The following is a 22,073-nucleotide window of genomic DNA, read 5'->3' on the forward strand; positions in this document are numbered from 1 at the left end:
GGCAGTGTACTATATGGTGCCGGAGGTTTCTCGTTCTGTTACCAACTGGAAGCTTAGAAAGTCAATTCATCCGTGGGCCTCTTTCTTGAATACTGGGTAGCCTGACTACAGATTTCTTCAACACCGTTCTCAATGTTTGCTAATATCTAACCTGGAGGTTCAAAATTGTATCAAGTTTTCTTACTTTAAAAAAAATGCTGGTTTTTCGAAAGATGTTTAAATGAGAACAAATCGTAAAGCGCTTAGACTAAGAATAAAGCCCTTATAATTTTCCCTACAATACGCAAGTTTGCAACCATTGCCAAATAATTGTTGGCAGGATATGGCTTTGATGTATCGAGTCGTCCGTAATCCTCAGCACCTTGATAAAGTTGTGGTACGTTACGTCAATAAAGTGCACTCAGATCGAAACGTTTTTAAACATTCATATTTCTTCAGTAAGTTATGGGAATTCATACTGATGAGATTGATGAAAGCATCTCCAACTGAATCTTCCAGAAGTAAGCTCAAAGTACTTCTAGTTCTCTGGTCACTGAAAGAGAATTATATTGTTTTTATTTTACTGAATTTACTAACGTTAACAAGTCATTTTTAACCTTCTAGTTTAGCAGGAAACATAACAAAACAATAACGTTTCTATAGTCAACAACCTGCAGACTTGGCGTCCAAAGGAAAAATTGTTTTTTTTAATTTGGCCAATGAAGGTTAGATTTTTCACAGTTTAGCTAGAGCGTACGGTAGCACAAGATTCATGACCTTGTACACAGAGCGTCTCTTGATTTGAGTTTTCCGAAGACATCATTTCCTGTGCCAGCTGTTTTGTTATATATCCATTTACTTCACTTCATTTCTTAAAATATTTTGTATTACTATTCTTATAATATCTTCGACAAAAGCAATTAGGATGTTAATATATTGCTTTATAAGTGTATATGCTTAAATTTAATGAGTTAAGACTTTAAAATAATTATTAATTTGTTCTAACTCAAAATTGATAATAAAAGGTTAATTGAGTTTTATTGGAAAAATTTATACAAAGAGAGTATTCATTACCTGATTAATTTCCATCCTTAAAATCTATGAAACATGTTAACATATGTTAATGTCGAAAATCCATGAATAACATAATCACAATTACGCTAAATTAACAATTGTGTGCTCCGGTTTTGAGCATTAGTTCCTTTCTCTCAATCTGCTAATTCGTATTAGGTCGGAGACCAGAGTTTCTGGTGTTTTGTCATATGCATTTCATTTTCCTGTTACCTCGTTTGTTGTAGAGTGACGCTCTAATCAATAGATTGAAAATCACTTTCTAGTTTTGCACGTTCTTTCCCAGCATTCCTTTCTCAGTAGTCGCAATATGCACAAAAAGTGCATCTATATATTAATACTTGAGCATATATTTGTCATTGAGACGCAAAAAATCTTATCGTGCTGGTAATCACTTTGACCAAACTCTTAGTTCTGAATTTTGTTCTTACCTTATGATAAACATAGAATTGTATGGCGGTACTTGGATAAATGCATGTATTCGTAGAACGGGCATATTTTGTAGTTAAAAAATTTAAAATTTGAACTAACAGATACTAAAGACAGTCTACCTAAGTGCAAGTACCATTTCATAAGTCGAGAAGTTTTATGGTGTAAAATGTCGTACCAAAGTCCAAAGCTGGACTAAAAGCTTACTGATCCCGGACTTATGGTTGCTTCGAGATCCATATTTTTTCGAAGCCTAATTTTGAATCAATCGAAATACTGCAATCCAAATATCTACTATTATCAACCATCTGAAATACCAGTGAAAGTTGTTTTTTAAGTGTATAAGAGAGTTAGTTATAATATCATTCTCATTAACTAGTTTACTGTGATAATCTTCCGCATGTTCTTTGGGTATACTTCATGAACTTTATTGAAAAATCGCTCGCAGACTACACATCACTGTGTGACGATTCAAAAAGTGGATTTATAACTTCACTCGAAAATTCTTTACTTTTAGCACAGAGTAGACTTAAACATGCATTGCCAATAAATTTATTTGATCCAAGAACCGCTTGTCACAAGTTATTCCCTACTGTGCTTTGTACACCTTTAAAGAAAAATACTGGTTCAAGAATTCGTATTCGTAAATGAAATACTGCACTGTATTTCTCAAATTGGACGCCGGTTGACATTACGCATTTTAATCTGATTAATTTTGTCAGATAGTTATCATAAACCAGTGTAATAAAACGCTTTTTTGTGTTTGTGTAATTATGGTTGACTTATCAGACCCAGGAAATTCTATATAAGAAAGCTGAGAAACACGAAAGCCACCGTGTAAAAATCGTCTGGTTATTGCTATTCATATGATCAAAAAAGTTGAACACGGTAGATTGGTACAAGGAAAATATTTCTTTGACTATTCACAAGCATGCTAAATGCTGATTAATGACTTCTCTGGTCCGTTCAAATTCGTAAATCAGAATGTTTGCCAATGAGTATTGAAAGCCACTTGAACCATTGTTTGTTTATTTCGAAACCATTAATTACCGCTTCAGCTGGTCTTCTTCTCTCATTGTTTCTTTCGCTAAATTATGCTGCAAATCATTTTGCTTTGTGTTTATTGGTTTTTAGTCTATGATTTCCGTTAATTATTGATATCTCGCCCTATAATTCGAATATATGCGTGACTTATCATAATGAACAGCTTTCTGTCCACTTATATATATGCCTTTCTGCTGTGGATTTATTCTGTGAGGTCGAAGACAATCAAAAGTAAGTTTATGTTATGCCTACTGATTACTTTAGATGAAACTTTAAATGCATCTTTACTAAAAGAGATAACAAAGTGATGAGTGGATATTTTATTCATTTAGCTGAAAAAACTATCTGCTCCGCAAAGTGATAGATCAAGATGCATTTGCTGATCTGACAGATAATCATTGTGCAGAACCCACACAAATTATGTATATATCATAAACGTAAAGTATTGCAAAATATTTAATACTCCTAGCAAGGGAGTTTTTAGTTTATCTGCCTACTGGGAATGAGTTCTAGTTGAGGATCCGAAAAATTTCACCAAACCAAATTAAGGATTATGCCTATATTTATTATCTTGGCTCCTTTTTTCTTGGAGCTTCATTTTTAGAAATAGTGGGAGATTCATACACTACAAATTAGATAAGGTTTGCAGTTTCAAATTTAGGAAGCTGTTAGTTTATGAAACGGAGTTTCGCTTTGAGAAACCTTAGTTCAAGATATTAGTTTAGACTAAATCATCATTATTCTGTGAATGCATCAACAAACATACCGTAATGCGCTATCGCTGAGTATTTAAGGTTTTACAGCTTTCATCGTTATTTGGTTTCGTATAAGTTTCTAAGAGGACGCTAAACTACAGCGCTGTTGCTAACATAAGATTCATAGTGATCAAGCACATCAATCTATTTTCCTGTAATGAAATCTAAAATATACAGTTATACACCAAAAGTTTTTAATATGTCTGATTTCATGAGAGAAATATGTTTGCTATTATAAATTCATTTAAGTATGAGATTGACCAGTTATTCAAAATCACATGATAACTTTTCCGATCGTTTAATTTGCTTTACAAAAAGTATCAAGTATGGTGTTTATTTGTCTTAATTTATATGAACGGCCAAATCATGTTGACAAATATGTTGATGTAGTCAAGTTCTGCCATATGGCAATGTTCATTCATTACCAGTGGTTCATAATTACCTTACTTGATACAAGTCAGTTAGTTACTTATTAAACGAAACAATTTTTAGTGAAGATATCTAGTTGGTTTGATGCCTGTAACTTCTACATCTAACTGATGGACCTAGAATTTTCTATCGATAACGTTTATATGTAACAATTCTTCTGTGTACTGACCCAAGAATTTAAGGTTTAAATGTAAATTTACCACACCTATGTTGTACAAAACAGTAATTAATGTAAGTAGTGCATATGAGCTCCATATTTAAGTATCGGTTAGGAATTTTCTCGCCTAAAGGTTCATAGAAATATGATTCATTTATGACTTATTGTTTGTCAGTTGACACTATCAAGTTGTTTGAAGAATTTTTACCACACATCTAGTAATTATGAAGAAATATTTTTAATTTTGTACGTACAATTATATTTTTGTAAATATTATGGAATCGAAGAAAATTATAATTTTCCGTTGGACGTTGATGAAGTAACTTATCTCGAAAATTCACATCACTGCTGCTCATTTATTAGATGGAATTTATTTCCGTAGAATATATACAAAGTCAAATAAAGAACCCTAAAACTATTCAACGTTTACCATAAATTTCAAGAGTAGTGCTTTTAAAAATCTACTTTAAGTTATTTTTTTTCTAAACAGTTGACACACAGGATTGTTTTGGATTGCCAGAAAATCCATTCATTATCTTTGGTGCAGTGGTTTCACATACACGCGCAATCGGCAGAACTCTGTGTTATTTCCAACCGTCAGAACAAAATCAGTATTTGAGTATTTATCCTACGAAATTAGTATTACCTAGCCAATTTGGAACGTGTCCAGTTATACAGATCAAAGAATTCACATCTGTTAGAGATGAACTAATTGATAATAGTGACGTAAATATGATTATACCAATGAAAGTCCCTGATGATACTAAGTTAATTGTAAGTGTTTATTCTGGTAACAAAAATAGTTTTACAGGTCTTATATTCTTGTTTATTGGTCATGTTTCAGGGTAATTTCATTTCAAAACATACCTTAATATATGATGTTTGTTTAAAAGACAGATAATTGATTAAGGAAGTTTTGCCAAAAACGCTCATTTGTTTCACAAATGTAATCTGAATTTCCAAGTTTCATTATAAATTATGTAGTGATATCTACCCTTTAACGAAATTCCAGTCGATTCAGTAATCCAACTGAGGACCTTACAGTTTTATCCTCAAGAAAATATGTCTATTTTCTACAAGATTTATAATCAAGTACAACAAAAGCAACGCATAGATCTATATGAAACATTTTCTGACAGTCTATAGAAGCATGTTTAATTAAGCTATTATAAATCTGAATAAAAATAAGTATGAAAGCTTCCGCTTTGATTCTACATCTTACCCTTGCGAATTCTACAGTAAAGATACCATAGAAAAACAGTCTACATTCTATCTTATTCAGAGCTCACACAACAATAATTTATGATTCAAGTCTTAACTGGTCTACTTGGTTAATCGGTTGAACATAAGACTATCCCTTCAATCCATAATCTGTGAATAAGCACTCTGTGACTCTACTCTAAAAATACTAAATACTGATAGCTTAGTGTTGATCAAACTTGATAAAAGTTATGGTGTTGATCTAACGAATAGATCTAAATACATAGAGAAATTTGTTTTGAGTTCGAAGAATTAATACGAATCCTATACTGCGATTCAAAGTAATAACTATACTGCAACATCAAAGAGCCGTATGAATAGACAAAACTGAAGAAGTACATATACAGAGAAGTAATTGATCTTGCTTTATCAGGTAATTTGTAGGGTTTGGAAGCAATGGGTACTGAACTCGAGCTTTAATGTGAATATTAACACTGAGGCGAAGGTACAGACAACCGACGAATTTCAAAGAAGATGAAAAATACTTATTTCCCATGGCAAGCCAAAACTCAAAATGTAATCATACCATCTATAGCCTAGATTACTTATCTAATATTGAATATCTATTTGGCAGTGCCTTGACCAAATACTTTCCCTTCTTTTTCTGTGTGTTTGTGTGTATTTAGTTTCAAGCCAACTGTACGAATTATCCTTCTATGCTAGATAAGGTCGTGCATACATCATCATCAAATCTAAAAATACAAATTTTATTTGACCCAGCTAATTCTGCTGCATCAGATGTTGCCTATCAATTTGTAATATCATCATACGGTAATTTAAACTATTTCGTTATCTATTTACATAATAGAGTTTGTGAATCGATCATTAATTAGAGAGATAGTTTCGACTAATTCTAAAATAACTTATCTAAGCATTTCATTCTTTATCTTCTAAGTATAAATAGGTAAAAACTCTCTTCTAATGCAACTCGATACTACGCATATACCTTATACCCCATCATTGGTTTTCTTCACTCAGTCAGTCATAAGTAACTTAAAACACGGAAGGCATGTTAATCATGTTCAATTCGCTACGTCATGTAATCACGACAAGATAAAATCATTAAAATGAATATGAAAGTAGTAGAAGCATTTGTAGTGTCGATTGTATTAAAAATTATTATTGAGAATACTAATCGAGAAGAGAGAATGAATTCTCAGAATGAAAAGTAGAAAGAAATTTTAAGCTCACAATTTAGAAGACTGATGGTAAATTTATCCACTTAGCTTTATCCAATAAATAATTAATTGCATCTTTCTGTATTTTATTTGTGAAATGGTTAAAATAATCATACTCTTTCATGCTTAGAAAATAAACATGTTTTTAGATTTATCAAAACAAATCGTAAATATAAAATGAGTGTGCTACAACGTGATTATTGAACTGATGAAGTTATAGGATAAGTTAAAGTCTAATTGTTATTTGTCAGGTTTATCAGGATGACAGTATATGCACTTTCCAGTCAGCTTGAAAGGACGACAAATAAGGAAAAAATTATATAGATTGTTATTTGTGGAAGTGTTTGTTTTTACCGACGCTTTAACACCAACCTGGACATCATCATCACATCTTTACGAAAGTGTTTGAATATTTAACTTATATACAAACCAAAAAGTTGTATAATTCGATTTACGGTTATTTCGCTAACTACTTACTTTTATTTAAAAGAACTGAACTTGCTTTATTTCAGACAAGGTACTTCTCACGCGATTCGAATCAGGGAATCAAGCTTCTGATTTTTTCAAGTAAATAGTAAACATTGAACCCTTTTAAGAGGTTATCAGTTCCATGGACTTGATTTTCCGGTTGTCAATAATCAGGACCATATTACTCAGTTTGTTTCAGGACTTATAGATTTTGATAAATACCCTCACGTTACCTTCATTCACATCTCGGTTAGATTTTGGATAGTAGTTAGCAATGGAATTTATGATAACCGCCCCGTGTTTTGTTATTTTCGATACAGGGTTGGAGACTCATTGGAACCATGAACTTCGGGTGCATATTTATTTAGCTGTTGATTCCTAAATAAAACAGATCATCTATCTATAACTTCAATGTTAAACACTGTTCTACATTTAATGTTTACCACATAATATTATGGGAATATTCGATTATCAAATAAATAGTAAAAAAGTGAAAAAATTTCCGTAATTTCTGGGGTTTTTTTAATAGGAAGTTTGACTTTTAAAGACGAGTCACCAACCTTGTATGTTTAAAATTATTAGTCTCCTTCAACAAATAAATGTAAATCACATAGTCCTGTCTTTTTTAAGCCACTATCAACAAATATACCAACTCCATTACTGTATTCACCGCACTATCAATAGGCTATTTCAATTTTTTCTTACACTTTCGATCAGCATATCAGGAAGTCAGATAGCTAGGTCATAAGCATTTTTATCATTTGAATAAGCAACATAAAATGCAAAGTCACAGCACACTTTGATTTATGAATCTTTGTAGTTGCATAACTAAGATCTGTGTACTGGTATAGCCCTGTTAATATATCGCGCGATACGGTTGCTCATTAGAGTCACAAACCTACTGACCGGACCAATGACGCCTAAGTCAGCAGGAGCAGCCGAGAGTCACCTCTGAGTTCTTATTGGTTCTTGAGGTAGTAGCTTTTCGTTTAACCCAGTTTAGAACACAAATCTCAGCCTCCGTTCCATCGAACCACATATATTTCAAACATACTTGGTTTATATACAAGTAAATCAGACCACAGCACACCGTAAAATAGAAAATAACATTTGTACAAGAACAAAAAAAGGCTGTGATTGTGAGAAACTGTGACTAATAGATTGAAAAGAACTTGAGAACAGTAAATCGTATAACAGTAACTAATATGTCAAATAAAAGCTTATGATAAAATGAATATAATTATGGACATAATATAGTTACTTAATAGGTTATACAATAAGAAAATATGTTAATATTAGTCCATAAATAATTCCTGACGGTTGCCATTCATTTATTCTCGTCCGCATATAACAAAATATTCATTAAAATTATTTTTAAACTAATTGCGCATCACTATTTTATTATCGATTTTCGACACAAAAATCCTAAACAAAATTTATTTAACTTTTAGCAATTTTTAAAAGAAAAACATCTTATTTCATAGGTCGCTACTGAGTCATTTCGTCTGGTTGTTATAAAAAAAAACGTGGATCATTTGACTTGGATAAATTTTTTAAATATTCTGATCACTAAAACATGAACTTTTTAATGAGAAGCATATGAACTTCCAGACACTTTTTATCATATTAATAAGAGTCTTATTTCGTAAATTTCATAAATCTTCTTCGTGCGTACAATAGTACGCACTTATTACATGAATCATTCTACTGCAACATTAGATGAATAATTTACACTTACATGATTCAATCAGCGTTATAACGAAATGAGAACTGTATATTAAATTCGTAATTAAATTTATAACACCCTACAAGTAAATATCATATTTTATTATAGACTACACATGATAAAATTATGTGTAATTACGTTTGTACAGTTTAAAAAATGCCATTGTCTGAAAGAACATTTCCTTTACTGAAACGTCTACATTCTTTCTATTGTTTCATTGAATTCATGAACCGATCAGTGCTAGGTAACCACTGAAAATCTAGAAGCACTAGATGGCCGTTTTGTCTTAGTAAGGGACTCCTCAGCAGTATGAATCCACAAACATGCATGCGGTATTCGAACCCAGGACCTTTAGTTTTGCTCGAATCATTTAATTGTTCTTAGCTTAGATGGTGTAAGTAAAGAACGTCTCATTGATAACTCTCTTAAAAAGGGGTAGTTTTCACCTATTGTTGATTGGGTTAATTTGTTTTCAGGCAAACTAGTATCTATGATCACTATAAAATTGTACTTATTTAGAATGAACTTCCCAATTTCACAAGATTCGTTTGCATGAAGTATATTCTCCACTGAAAACTTGTACTACACTATTTCGGCATTATGCATATTTTATCTGTGCAACAGTTGACAATTGAGTAGTTTTAGATCTCCCCTATTTCTATCTCATTTATATTTCTGGTGACTCAGTTGATATTTAAGTAATATTTAAATTTCTTCTTAGCGGGAGAATCTAGAAGTAACTACACAACTGAAAAAACTGAGTTCAGTGTCTGAATGACTGGTGATAATGAAAATTACTATTTTTTATTGAAATATTTGTTCTACAGTGTTATATCCGAGCGAAGATTAAATCACGAATAACTTCTGAGAATTATTAATGGACTAATATTATTTATATATTCTTATGGTATAACTATTCAATAATTAGATTATGTATATTTATATTCCTCTTATTGTAAGCTTTATTTTGACCTGTGATTTATTATTGTACGATTTACTGTTCTTAAGCTATGTTCAGTTTATTGACTACTGCCTCCCACGTTCACAGCCATTTTTTGGCTTTATTGTGTATGAATGTTATTTCCTATTTTATGGTGCGTTGCGGTCTGTTTGGTTGATATATAAACCCAGTATGTCTGAAATAAATGATTCGATTCGCATAGCGGGAGCTGGTATTGGTGTTCTGGACTCAAGTGGACGGGCTAGGCGGACATAGGACCAATAAAGACGCTGGGCTGCCCATACCGGTCGAACGTCATTGATTTGGCACAGTGCTAAGATTGTATAAGTCGTATTTTGATTGGTGGATTAATCACGTGATAAGAGGCCGGACCAAAAGTCACAACATACAGTATTATTTCTTGCAATCTTTTTCATTTAATTCTAGTAATTATTATCAGTCTTTCATTCACAGTTTAGTAATACTCCGTAGTAGGTTTGTCAAATCCTAAAACCTCTCTGTCATTAATGCATAAAAGTTCGAGTTTCGAAAATTAAGATATTTTAACCATATGACAATATATTCTTTGATATTAGTTGATAATGGTTATAAAAAATTGTATTTGAAGTAATCGTTTGTACAAGCACATTCAAATGTTGCTTTTGAGTAGAGTAATACTATTAAACATAATGGATCAAATGAATTCTTTGTACTGGTAAACAATGTTTATATCTTTAGTTCATTTTAAGTGACATTACAACGCACTTTCATGCTATTTACTATCACTACTTGCGTCTATGTGATTTCATTATATGTACTATTGCTTTGATAATAAGCAAAACGATTATATCGACATCCAATTGATTTCCTAAATTCTTAATTATAATAATTTACTGGCGTATTTGTTTATTTCGATTAGAACCATCCAATGAAAATGAGGCATTATCCATAGAACTTAACCGATCAAAAAAAGGAGGGATATTAGGGAAATATAGACTACCTGAATTGGTCTGGATCACATAATAAGAAAGTTAGATCGAACCATATGAGTAAATTTCGAAAAAATAGAAAGGGTAGAAATTTATAAATTTCACTCCCCAGCACCCCATTCCGTACGAAACTTGTCAGCCTTCACCCGGAAAAATGAATCTTGTTGAAAATTCGTTTTCAGTTACGTTTTATTTGTCTCAAGTTTATAGACCTTAACTAGAGTATGAAGTTCAACAATGTCGACTGTGAGGTAGTTACCCACCGAAGACAATGGAAGATGATTGCTCAATATCTTGAATTGGTGGTTTAACATTGATGGATTCATAATCTCAATTAAAACTCCATCTCCACAATCCTATACTGATAAATACTGAATAGAAGTTTAATAAATCCACCTATATTTTCTCTTTTTGATCAGAATAAAACTATAACTTAATAATTGCTTGAATAATGCCTGACGTATTATTGCATTCAAGTAGTATGGTAGCCGTGTAATGATTTCAGTCTGAAATCTAGTATATTTTCATGCAACCAAATGTTTTTGTCATAAAAGGTAAATTGCTAACTTATATATTAATCATGATGGGTTTTTTTCAAAAGTATATGATGGGATTCAACCGGTTATCCACAAAAACGGATGAAATTAATTGCTTCTATTCGACCAATAGGAACTGCCAATCCCGTGTGTAAAATTAAAAGCAGTGCATTCAGTTGTCACTATAACGACATCATATAACTTGTCCCACTGACAAAAAATTACATAATTAAATACATTTTTCCATTGACTTTTTACATCAGCAGGAAGTTCATCTCACAGGATAATTTACTACTTATCAGTTATTGTTATATAAATTTTATTATTAATCGCTTCGTTAACTTCTTATAATTGACATGAATTAACAGTTTTAGGACCATCATATAACTGTCCATCAGATACATTTCGTTGTTGGGATGCGGCTACTAATTGCATACCCGATTCTCTGACATGTGACACAATTGCAAATTGTCATGATGGATCCGATGAAAATGGTTATTTGTGTAAGTGTAGTATAGTAGTGAATATTTCTCTCATCTTTTTACTAGTATAGTTTACTTAATAAAATTCGTAATGATGTTATGAAAAAACCCATAATTCTAATCAGTATCTTTTAGTGTTGGATGGATTATAGTCAGTTTGTAAAATAAAAATATGTTCGAATCAAGTTATTCTATGAATATTTAAAGATTAATTTCGATGGGTCTTCATCAAAAAGGTACTCACATTATTGATTATATGAGTGAAAAATATTAAGAATTTGCCAACTGAATTAATCAAATGCTACTTTACGCATTTATGACTCTCACATCACTTCTGACTTAAAGATTATGTCATCAACTAGTGGAATGTTTTAAATGTTAAACTGTGTACTCGTGGAGAATTGTTCGACTGCTAATAAATATATTCTTCTAATATTCAGATTAGCTTTAACGAAATGTTGAAGTTGATCTTTGTTAATTGAAGTTTGTTAATTATTGATTGCCGTGAATACCTTGGTATATATTATTTGGTGTTGAATGAATGTTAATGAGCAAATGATGTTTTTCAAGCCGTTCAAATAAATATCCCTTCATTTTGATCGGACTTCAACCTTCTTACCTCTTAACTAATTGGTATAATGATTGCCACTGATCCAGATCCATTAAAAACAATGTATACAGCTCTTAAATTATGTGAATCTGATCGTAATTGTGTAGTCTATTAACATTTCACGTTTACGTCCAAGATCGATCATTTCTTTTTGTATTTCACTCACAGAATTGGAAACTACTCAGCTTGGTAGGATTTGGCTAGGTGTGTAGTTTTATTGGATATTCTTCCAATTCGAAACGAGTTCCATAAATAATTCCCTGCGCAATGGAAGAGAAAAACGTCTCGTAAGGAAGATTTGTTTTGGTAAAGACTCCAGAAGATTTAAATCAAAACCAAGTTTATACTGATCCAACTTAGTGGTTATTAATCATAGAAATTATCAAGCTGAACAACCATTACTTGAACGCGAAATACCATTGAATATTATACTTAATAAAGCTAAAGTGAACGAAAAATCACGATGTATCAGTTAATAAAAATTGTTATGTTGGGTAGAAGTTTACATTGAATCAATTCAAGGTCAAATGGATAGAAATCCTACTTAAAATTAATACATAATCTTTCCCTTAATTAGTGGCTAATAGATTATATTGAGATTTAAGATCCACAATATGACTATAAGAAAAGTTAGTGATTAGACGAATTTTTGAATTTTTTCCATTCAACATAGGTACTGGAAGAATCAACGGTATCCCTATTCCATTATTTGCAATTATTATAACTAGTAAGTAACGGGTTGAAATTAAAATAAATAATTAAACATAGTATTCTGACATTCAATAATTCTGTCTGTTTGTTTTATACCTTCTTTATTTGGATAAAAAAGCTACAACTGACAGTAAAAAGGACAGTACAAATTAGATTTCAACTCCTGATATGATAAGTTTGTGTTGTAATAAACGATAATTCAGTCCAGGAAACTATAATTGAAATACTAACTTCGTTACAATAAGACCGTAATGTACCGTATATATATATATATCATTCGTTTGATGGTTACATAATGACTTATTCAGCTCATTGATAACTGAATCTGTTAAACATTCACGTAACATTTCAAGATATAGCTGTATCAACTTACTCATACTTTAAAATTTAGAAAAACCCCATATCGTGAATCAGAATAACATTCATATTATTCAGACTTTTTCAAATTCCTATTAGTTTACGTATAACAGAGAAATCCTATTTAAAGTATATTCATTTAATTACGTACAGTAGTAATATATACTGCTATATATCATGATATTTTGAGCACTAATCAATCTTTGTTCAAACTTCGTTTCATGTACCCTATTTCTAGTTTCTATTGTAAATTATTCTGAATGCAATCCTACAAGAAAGTGGGTGTTTTGCAATCACCAGGACACTACTACAACTAGTATCCAGTTGTTATCATTAGCATAACTTAAGAAAACCACTGTGTGGGACATAAATTTTTAAATAGAGTATCAATTCTCAGGGATTTGTGGGTCCAGTATATAGATATTACTGAATTGCCACATAGTCTACAATAATAATTCAGTACTTATCTTCGTTTCAAAGGATACATCATTGTTATTGTTATCTCAGCTATGAGGTACTGTAACAAAGAATACTAGTGAAGTACCTAATAAAATAAATAACTAGTATTTAATACCGCTATATTTGTTATTCTCACAATCCAAGTCACTTTCTATGGGGATATGCAATGTATTATTGTTTACTTCAGTTAACTGAGTTTAAATTCTATGTTTTAAAACAATTTATTTTACCGATCACCCTACTGATTTATAGTAAATATCATGTTCTCTTCTGTATTATTCTAGTATCAATTTTTGGACTTATTCTTTTGGTTTTAACTATTGTATTTGTTATTCGCAAACAAAGGAAGCATAAGCGCAAAACAGAGCAAACGTAAGTTATGACGATTACACCATGTATGTTTTCGTAGTAAACATTTTATATCCTTTGTTTGATCAGCAGTATTTTATTTGTCTTAAAAATAAAGTCAGCTGTATTATTATTTTAAACTGATTTTTTGAAGCTGTAGCTGATAACATTTTCCAGCTGAATAATGAAAGTATCTTTCATCATTATAAGACGGTGAAACGTTCGAGAACTTATCGACTTCTAAGTGCTTTTAATCTATTTCTAACACAAAAATGATTCATGGAATAGGCTCTATTTTTCATCAATGTTATTCTGTACTATACAGTTTCATGAAGTCTAAAAGGATGAATAGTTAAATTAACTTCACAAAAACTCCGTGTTTAATAAACTTCAGGAAATAATGGGTGTTTGTATATTAAGAAAGAAATTCCTATTCAGGATTGTAAAGATCATGATGTAAGTGGTGATCTAGAAAATCTTTCGAGTTTTGTTTAGAATAAAATATATTGAGTATTCACTTACACATCCGATAAAAATTCATTTGATAGCTGCGTAATATCTGATAACTATCTTAACTTTCGAATATTCAGTATCTTGTCTTTGAAAACAATACCATTTAACCATTGAGTCAGAATCTAACAGTTAATATTTTCAAATTCAGTTAGTGTTGTTATATAGTGCCAACGTTTATCACAAGTGGGAAAACTCGCTTGAGAATGAAGACATTCGTTGCTCTTTAGTTCCCAAGCTTCTTTAGCTTTAGTGTACAAGTATATGAAAAGTGACAAGGCATCTTTTTTGCATAAAGCCGAATTCCTAGAATACAATATTTGCAAATGCCATTTCTCTTGTCAATAAAAATGGTTGAAACCAACTAGGGTCAACAGGTAGGTGTCAGCTGCCACGATAACAAACCAATAAGAGAAGCTATGCAAATGTGTAATTGCACCGTTTTAATGGTATTTCCCGATTACTATTCACAAAAGTTGGGGACAGGTTAAATTGTGCAGTGAGAGATTGATACATTGACTTAAAGAGTTTACACTGTATAAACATGTGCAACCAACGTATATTTGAACAAATGAAATCTTATCAGTAATTGGGTCCTATGACCATCATATTTTTCTCACGAAAATATCCTTAAAACAATACAAGGTGCATCGTTTTGCAAAGATAATAATGCTATTTTCCGAACAAATTTATGGATTTAATGATCTATGCAATGGTCGCCCATAACTAGTAAGAATCATGATTAGGATTAATGATACTGAGAAACTTGAGTTCGTTCTCTAGCTAAAACAGATAAAATATTCACATTCTAATTATGTTGGAATTATTTCCTCATATAAAATAACCACATTTACTTCGCATTAAAATTATCCTTGGCAATACCTTTCGCTCTACAAAACAATGTTCCAGATAAGGCTGATGCTGGAAATTCTCATTTTTCGACTTTTTGCTGTGAACCATGGAAGAACAGATTGAAGAGACTTGCTAAGTTTGTTTGCAGCGTATTTTATTTCGTAGATGCGGTTAGCCAGAGCTACAAGTTGTTCGAAGTACTAACTTGTATGACCAGTAGTTTGTACTACACAGCAGAATACTACAATTTTTAACTTTGTTCCTTGTATCGAATAAGTCTGACTTTTTAGTATGATAGCTTCAAACGTGCATGAAAACAGACCTAAATACTACTATAATGTAAGATTTATCACCATTGCGAAACAAGTCAGTCAATACGTTTCTTTTATGAAACCAGTTCTCTAGTCTTTAGTGTAAATCTAGACAGACTGTGTAAAGATATTGACTACTCAAATACAATCTTTTTAACTTGTCAGTATAGGGTCGTGAAGATTTCTGGACTTCACTGAAATCACAAACCCATCTAAGTTAGATCACCACTGAAGCCCTGGACGGCCGTTTCGTTCAAGCATGCGACTCCTGAGCAGTGGGTATGTAAGACCCCACAACCTGGAACAGAACCCAGGACCTTCAGCTCACTGAGCCCGGATCCAGTGGTGTGATAGCATAACTTCAACCAATTCATGACTTTGCGCGACCATCTCCCATTACCTTCGGCGGGTACCTTCTTTGCACCCGACATAGCTTAGCTCCACATCCTCCTACTAAAACTCCGGTAATCCGCCGACACGAATATAAACCATTATGTCGAGAGTTGTAAACTACCTGATTCGGGATATCGTAAACAATGGCTAGACTTTGGATGATGCCTCAGAACCTTTCGTGATGGTACAGTTGTATTCACTCTTTGTCTTGTTACAGAACCTGAGTTCAGAGATCCCCTTATACTTTTCCCATCTTTTTATATACCTAATTTTTCTACTTCTTCGTGATTTGTCTTGATAATTTTATCCCGCTGTGATGATGGTAACTCAAAGCAATGGACATACATGCTAGATTCTAAGTTACATAAGACTAACTGACTTTTCAACATTTTCATATTAATTTTGATTTTAGGTGGATAGATATGACTACACAACCTTCAGCTAACGCACATCAATGTAAGTCCATTATATGTAATAATCCCAATCAACTATTGATTTACAGTGAAAGGTAATTTAGCAAAACCTGAAGAGCACCATTCTGAATAACAATCCGTCCATTAAGATGGACGGTGTGTAGATTTTCTGCAATCAGAATATTGTTTACAAGGGCTGACATCAGGAAACTGACAGAAGTTGGAAGTGTGTACTACTAAATCTCGACTGTGATCTACAACTCGAGTAGATAGACTCAAACCTCGGTTTTGAGTTCAGTCGGTAGCGGGATCTTGCGTACTGTCGTGCAGCGTTGTACGAAACAGCCTTCCAGTTATTGTGAGGCCAAAATAAATCCAAATGATCTATTCTTAGACCTACTGCTTTTTAGAAGTTCACCATTCTAATGACTCAAGTTCGCCGATACCCAAGAGAAAAATAATCATATAGTTGTCATGTCTCTCACTAGCAAGGAGATTGCGCTGGATCGCTAATTTCCTAGAGACTAAGTACCCTTATCTGGATTCTCACAGTAGTCCTAGATACCTGCTACCAGTAATTTAATCTGCAGGTTTCTTAAGGATCATTTGGATTTATAATTTGAAATGTAACTACTGAACAGTCTCCATAAATTTGACAAACGATCCTGGTGTCCTATCACATCTTTAACATTTTTGCAACACGTTCATGTTGTGCTATTACCTCGTTTTTTATAGCTCTGCTTACTGAGAGAACATGACAAACTGACCAAAAATTCGAAACGATTTGGATGCGAAGAGAAATCTGCGCAGTCACAATTCTGAGACAACAAGTAACTCTTACTTTTATATCGGTGTACATAACTCACTTTATTTCAAGAGAACACTACTTGTAATCAATATACATGTAAAAAAAATGTCTATACTTGTAATATCGTTGGGTTTCTATAACTGATTTTATGTCTAATACTAAACGGTGGTAGTTTATCAGCTTTCATATGGTGGTAGACACGTCGATTGATATCTAGATACTAAATATAATTAACTTGTTCATCAGTTATGATACTTACCAGCTGCCCAAACCAAAGAAGGTAGAACAGAGCTGTGACTTAGGAACTCAGTAAAATGCCTTGACTACCAAACCAGCGCTCCATGTATTCATTTATTTAAGATTCTCAAGCTTTCCTGAGTTATTCATCGCTAAGCATTTACTTCCTTTTTATAAAAACAAACTACTTGCAATATATAGCAGACTTTGCATATCTACAGGTAAATATATTGCCTTTAAATATTACCATCCTACGTATGTTAAGCGCGATCTTAATACATTGAAGGATTTTCGCAGTTTGCCAGTATCTGGCTGAAAATCTACTAAAAAAAATAGAACAACGTTTATGCCGTGTATAGATCTAGGCAACAGTAGTAAATCTGTTGTAAACCATTATCTGCCGGTATTTAAGTGTCTAGTTGAGGTCTCCCTGTTGTGTTTTATCAGCTGGTATAGAAGACTAGAAACGAATCAAATAAGACCCAATATTTTCTTGTTTCAGGTTGTACTAGTGTATCTAAGCACCTCAGGTAGATCCTCTTAATTTAACGGCTACAAGCTTAATGGAATCAGCGTGTTGAAGATAAAATCATCCTTTGTTCACTAATTTTTGAATGTGATACCGCGTTAGGGTATTTACCACTTGAAGTACAAAAACGGGAATATTTTTATCAGATAAACTTCCGTTTATATAGAAAAGTAAAACATGAGTTAATAACTAGATTTTACAATTAAACATACGAACAAATGTCTGCATGACCAGTGCAATTAAGTACACAAACAAGGTTTCTGGTTAGAAGAAAATAAAGACATTTACTACACTATGTACATGAGTCCAAATATGATCACAAGCAAAGTATTTCACTTGTTAAAGCATGTTACTGTTGCAAATTCGCCAACATAGATTGAAACCTACTACGAAGAAGCATTGAAACGTCCAAGTAACGTTCTGTACAGTTTTCGATACAATTTGCTCTTTTCGCATCCATTTTCGAAGACGGGTATCCAACAGCACACTTATCCCAACACACAGAAGTCAGATGATTGACATGATTCTGAAACTCCGCTCTTTGTTGTATCGTTTGTATGAATGTCTGCAATTCCTTATCTACCCCATCCGATTCTCGTGAAGAAAGAGCAGATTCGTAGCTGAAAAGTTTCGTTTTATAACTTTTTTATCTGACTCAAACATGAATTGGATGCAATGCACTTTTTACAGAATATATAAATGTCAAGTACTAAGGTCAACATAAATCCTAACAATTCAAGCAATAATTAGAACTTTCGATTAATAGGACACTAAATTTCGAATATGAACTGTTGCCAGCATTTTCTTGTACCTATACGAAAACCCATCCTTGATGGTTTTAGTAGAACAACTGTTTAAAGCAAAGATACGTCAGACATAATTAACCGAAGGAAGACTGAGACGCCCTAATACAAAGAGCACGAGACTAATAATTTGCGAGTCGAAAATTGGGCTGAAAGATTTATATATATACAGCATTCAATAGCGAGTACAAAAGACATACTGAGTCACATCATAAAGATACTAGGTTTTCTTTAAGACCTTTATCTGCAACTTACAAGTGGCTTGTAAATAAACACAAAAACAAAAATAGGAAATTTATATAACTTAATAGTTGGAAACAACCGTTGTTGCAATTTTCTTATAAACTAGGTAAACTTTGTCATGTCAACATAACTACTCAAAACGCATATATTTAATATGTATATTGTGACAATCAGAAAACCGAAGTCTAAGATTTCTTCCCATTAGTCGAGAGTTGAGAAGTGTTGTTTACATTAGGTATTGATTAGAGGGTAGGTGCAAAAGGAGATGCACCTCTAACCAAGAGTGAATAAAGCGAAATGTAGAGAGCGACACGACATAGGAATAAAGATCAGCTTCTACAAACTGCTTCTCTTCATCATCCCCTTGAAAGTGAACTATTTTAATAGTTCACTCTGATCCTATATATAGGGCGAAAAAAAGATACCTTTCCTTCAGTTGACATATGTCAGTTTAGCAACAAAACCTAATTGGATTCTACAATATACATCAGTAGTGTACAAGAAGTTTATCAATCTTAACTAAGGAAAGAAAAACTCTACGCAGAAAAACCTACTCGAACGACATGTATGATAAGAGGGGAAAGAGGACTCAAGGTTACGATTGGAAACACTAAAACGAGCGGGCTATTGTTGTGGGTTAGTTTGGTCAGATGGTACTTTTTGTTCAGTCATAGCATGCAAAGTAGTGTGAGTGAAGAGAACTGAGAATAGAAGCTGAAAAATTGGAGACCTAGCAAGCTCGTATAATGCATTTACATTTAGTAAAGAAAGCAATAGACTGTAATCAGCAGTGAAAAAAGCCTGAGGATAAAACAGTCTCGAAGTCAAAACTAAAAGCAAATAGTTCAATCCGCTGCATTAATAGGCGTTAGATCTATTCACCACTCTTAGTTTGTGCTCATTACTTCCGATATGTTTTCATTTAGTTCTATCTGGATTATATTCAACAAATCGTGAAAACTAGAACGTGGTGCTGAATAACAAGGAAACTGACCTTCGAGAATTAGGAGGAAAAAATAATCACGATAATCTCTTGAGAAGATCCAACCCACTTTCGATTTGTCAACGGGTGGTGATATTACAGCGCTCCGGATGGTTTTGGATGGAATGGAAGGCATCAGCCACTCCTTAGACCAGTTTATCATATTACTTAAGTCCGCCTGAAGAGTAAACGCGTCTTTGTCTACAGTTACTACTCGCCAAATTTTTACATCGTCAGCGTATAATAACATTGGAGACTGTACTATACTTGTAAGATCATTAACGTACAATATAAAAAGTAAAGGACCTAGGACGGAACATTGGGGTACTCCACTAAGTACTGATCTCCAGATGGAGCACTTGGAACTTAATCTTACTTTTTGTCTATGACCTACTAGGAAATCTTTAATCCATTTTAAAAGAGGTCCGGCAATACCAAGGTTTTCCAACTTCAATAGCAGTCTATTAGTTGGCACCTTGTCAAAAGCCTTACTGAAATCTATGTGGACAAAATCCACTGACTTTCCGTTGTCTAGCGCATTAATCCAGAACTTCCTAGCTATAAGAAGGTTCGTTGTACAGGATAGACTCTTTCTAAAACCATGTTGTGCCATGTTCAGCAAGTTTCCATGAATGCCGTTATGGTCCGTTTGATTATTCTTTCCAGTATTTTAATTACAACACGGGCGAGACTTACGGGTCAGTAATTCGATGGAACTTGTCGTGGACCTGTTTTATGTATGGGAGTGACGATTGCGTCCTTCCAGTCCATAGGTAACACACCTTGGTCAAGTGACATTAAATATCATGGTCAGTGGTGCCGCGATATATTGGGCAATATGTCTCAAGATTTTGGGGTGTAGTTCATCTGGTCCTGTTGACTTCTCCATGTTTAGGGTGCTAAGAGCCTTAAGCACATCGTTTTGGTCGAAGTCCACGGTGAGCAGCTGGTTTGTTGACTCTGTAATTGGGTCTGGTTCTTTCTCTAGAGGAGGTTCCTGAGTGAAAACTGCCCCAAAATAGTCAGCCATAACCTCAGCTTTTTCCTGATCTTCCTCTATCATTTCAGATTCACTTCCTACTTTAATTAGGTTGGGAATCCAGTGATGAATCCTTGTTCTGTAGTTTATGTACGAGAATATCCTCTTGGGCTGCTTGAGTGCAGATTGTGCAAGCTGCATTTCATATTTTCTTTGAGCTTCCCGAATTTTTGTTGTGCACTCGTTTCTTATCGATCTGTAGCGTTCTCAGCCGATGTTGCGGAGTTAATTGCCTGCATATCTGCCTTCCATATGTTGGGACGGGCCGGCGCAATTGTTTGACAAGCAATCTCAGCCATGAATTTGAATAAGATGACTGCATGGTCACTTCTTCCAAGCGGTGCGAGAAAAGCCATTTGACCAACGTCATCACCGTGTGTGAAGACTAAATCTAAAAGAGAAGAAGAGTTTCTTAAGTCGTATCTTGTGGGATCTCTAATGTGTTGGAATAATGCTAGTCCAATCGAGGTTTCTAACAGTTTGCAGTCGAACGACGATATCGATGACCCTACTTCTAAGTTAACCCAGTTTATATATGGTGCATTAAAGTCGCCTACTACACGACTTACCGTTGTTACACCAGGACTTAAATTTACTAAGGAGAATATCATCTGCTACACATTCTGGACTGCGATATACTACAAATACTTCAATATCTTGCTGTCGGCATTTCAACTTACATCTTAACAGTTCACATGTCCCTGAAACATGTGCTACTGTCTCAGCTAATCTTATGGTTAGGGTACTTTTCGTGTACATAATAACCCTGCCTTCCCTTCGGTTTAGTCTATCAGCCCTACTGGTTATGAAACCAGTCAACTGGGTTTCACTATCTAATACTTCTGACGTTAACCAAGTTTCCGAGACAGCAATAATGCCCGGTTTTTCTTTATCCACCACTGACTTGAGCTCCGCCATTTTATTTAGGAGGCTGCGAGCATTTGTGTAGCATATCTTTAAGTCTGTGGAGAGCTTTCCCTTGCCACCCAGAGTGGCTTGGGGATCGTTTTGCTCCGAACTTTTAC

The 22,073-nt window shown here is 33.4% G+C and overlaps 1 protein-coding gene across 3 annotated transcripts; it reads left to right on the plus strand.

Annotated features, from left to right (window-relative positions):
* Positions 1–642: 642 nt before the first annotated feature.
* Positions 643–17,667, plus strand: MS3_00005321 (uncharacterized protein). Of its 3 annotated transcripts, none has more exons than XM_051213375.1 (8): positions 2,302–2,754; positions 4,355–4,638; positions 5,751–5,895; positions 9,218–12,682; positions 12,727–12,780; positions 13,865–13,952; positions 16,407–16,450; positions 17,143–17,667. In XM_051213375.1, exons 1-4 carry the CDS (start codon positions 2,679–2,681, stop codon positions 9,268–9,270), a joined length of 558 nt encoding a protein of 185 aa, XP_051069348.1. In that variant the 5' UTR covers positions 2,302–2,678; the 3' UTR covers positions 9,271–12,682; positions 12,727–12,780; positions 13,865–13,952; positions 16,407–16,450; positions 17,143–17,667. The 3 variants fall into 3 exon arrangements, with proteins under 3 accessions (XP_051069346.1, XP_051069348.1, XP_051069347.1); XM_051213374.1 differs by having other exon boundaries at positions 11,330–11,464; XM_051213373.1 differs by lacking the exons at positions 9,218–12,682; positions 12,727–12,780; positions 13,865–13,952; positions 16,407–16,450; positions 17,143–17,667 and adding exons at positions 643–704; positions 7,091–8,110 and having other exon boundaries at positions 2,614–2,754.
* Positions 17,668–22,073: the final 4,406 nt, after the last annotated feature.

Source organism: Schistosoma haematobium, chromosome 3 (genome assembly GCF_000699445.3).
Source record: "Schistosoma haematobium chromosome 3, whole genome shotgun sequence".
Lineage (NCBI taxonomy): Eukaryota > Metazoa > Platyhelminthes > Trematoda > Strigeidida > Schistosomatidae > Schistosoma > Schistosoma haematobium.

What these genes read in the sequence shown, in the direction of transcription:
- MS3_00005321 (XM_051213374.1), top strand. Translation starts at nt 2,679, where the DNA reads ATGAACAGCTTTCTGTCCACTTATATATATGCCTTTCTGCTGTGGATT. An exon ending in CTGATGATACTAAGTTAATT is followed by an intron (nt 4,639 to 5,750) that starts GTAAGTGTTTAT and finishes GTGTGTATTTAG; the next exon opens with TTTCAAGCCAACTGTACGAA. An exon ending in ATTTGTAATATCATCATACG is followed by an intron (nt 5,896 to 11,329) that starts GTAATTTAAACT and finishes ATGAATTAACAG; the next exon opens with TTTTAGGACCATCATATAAC.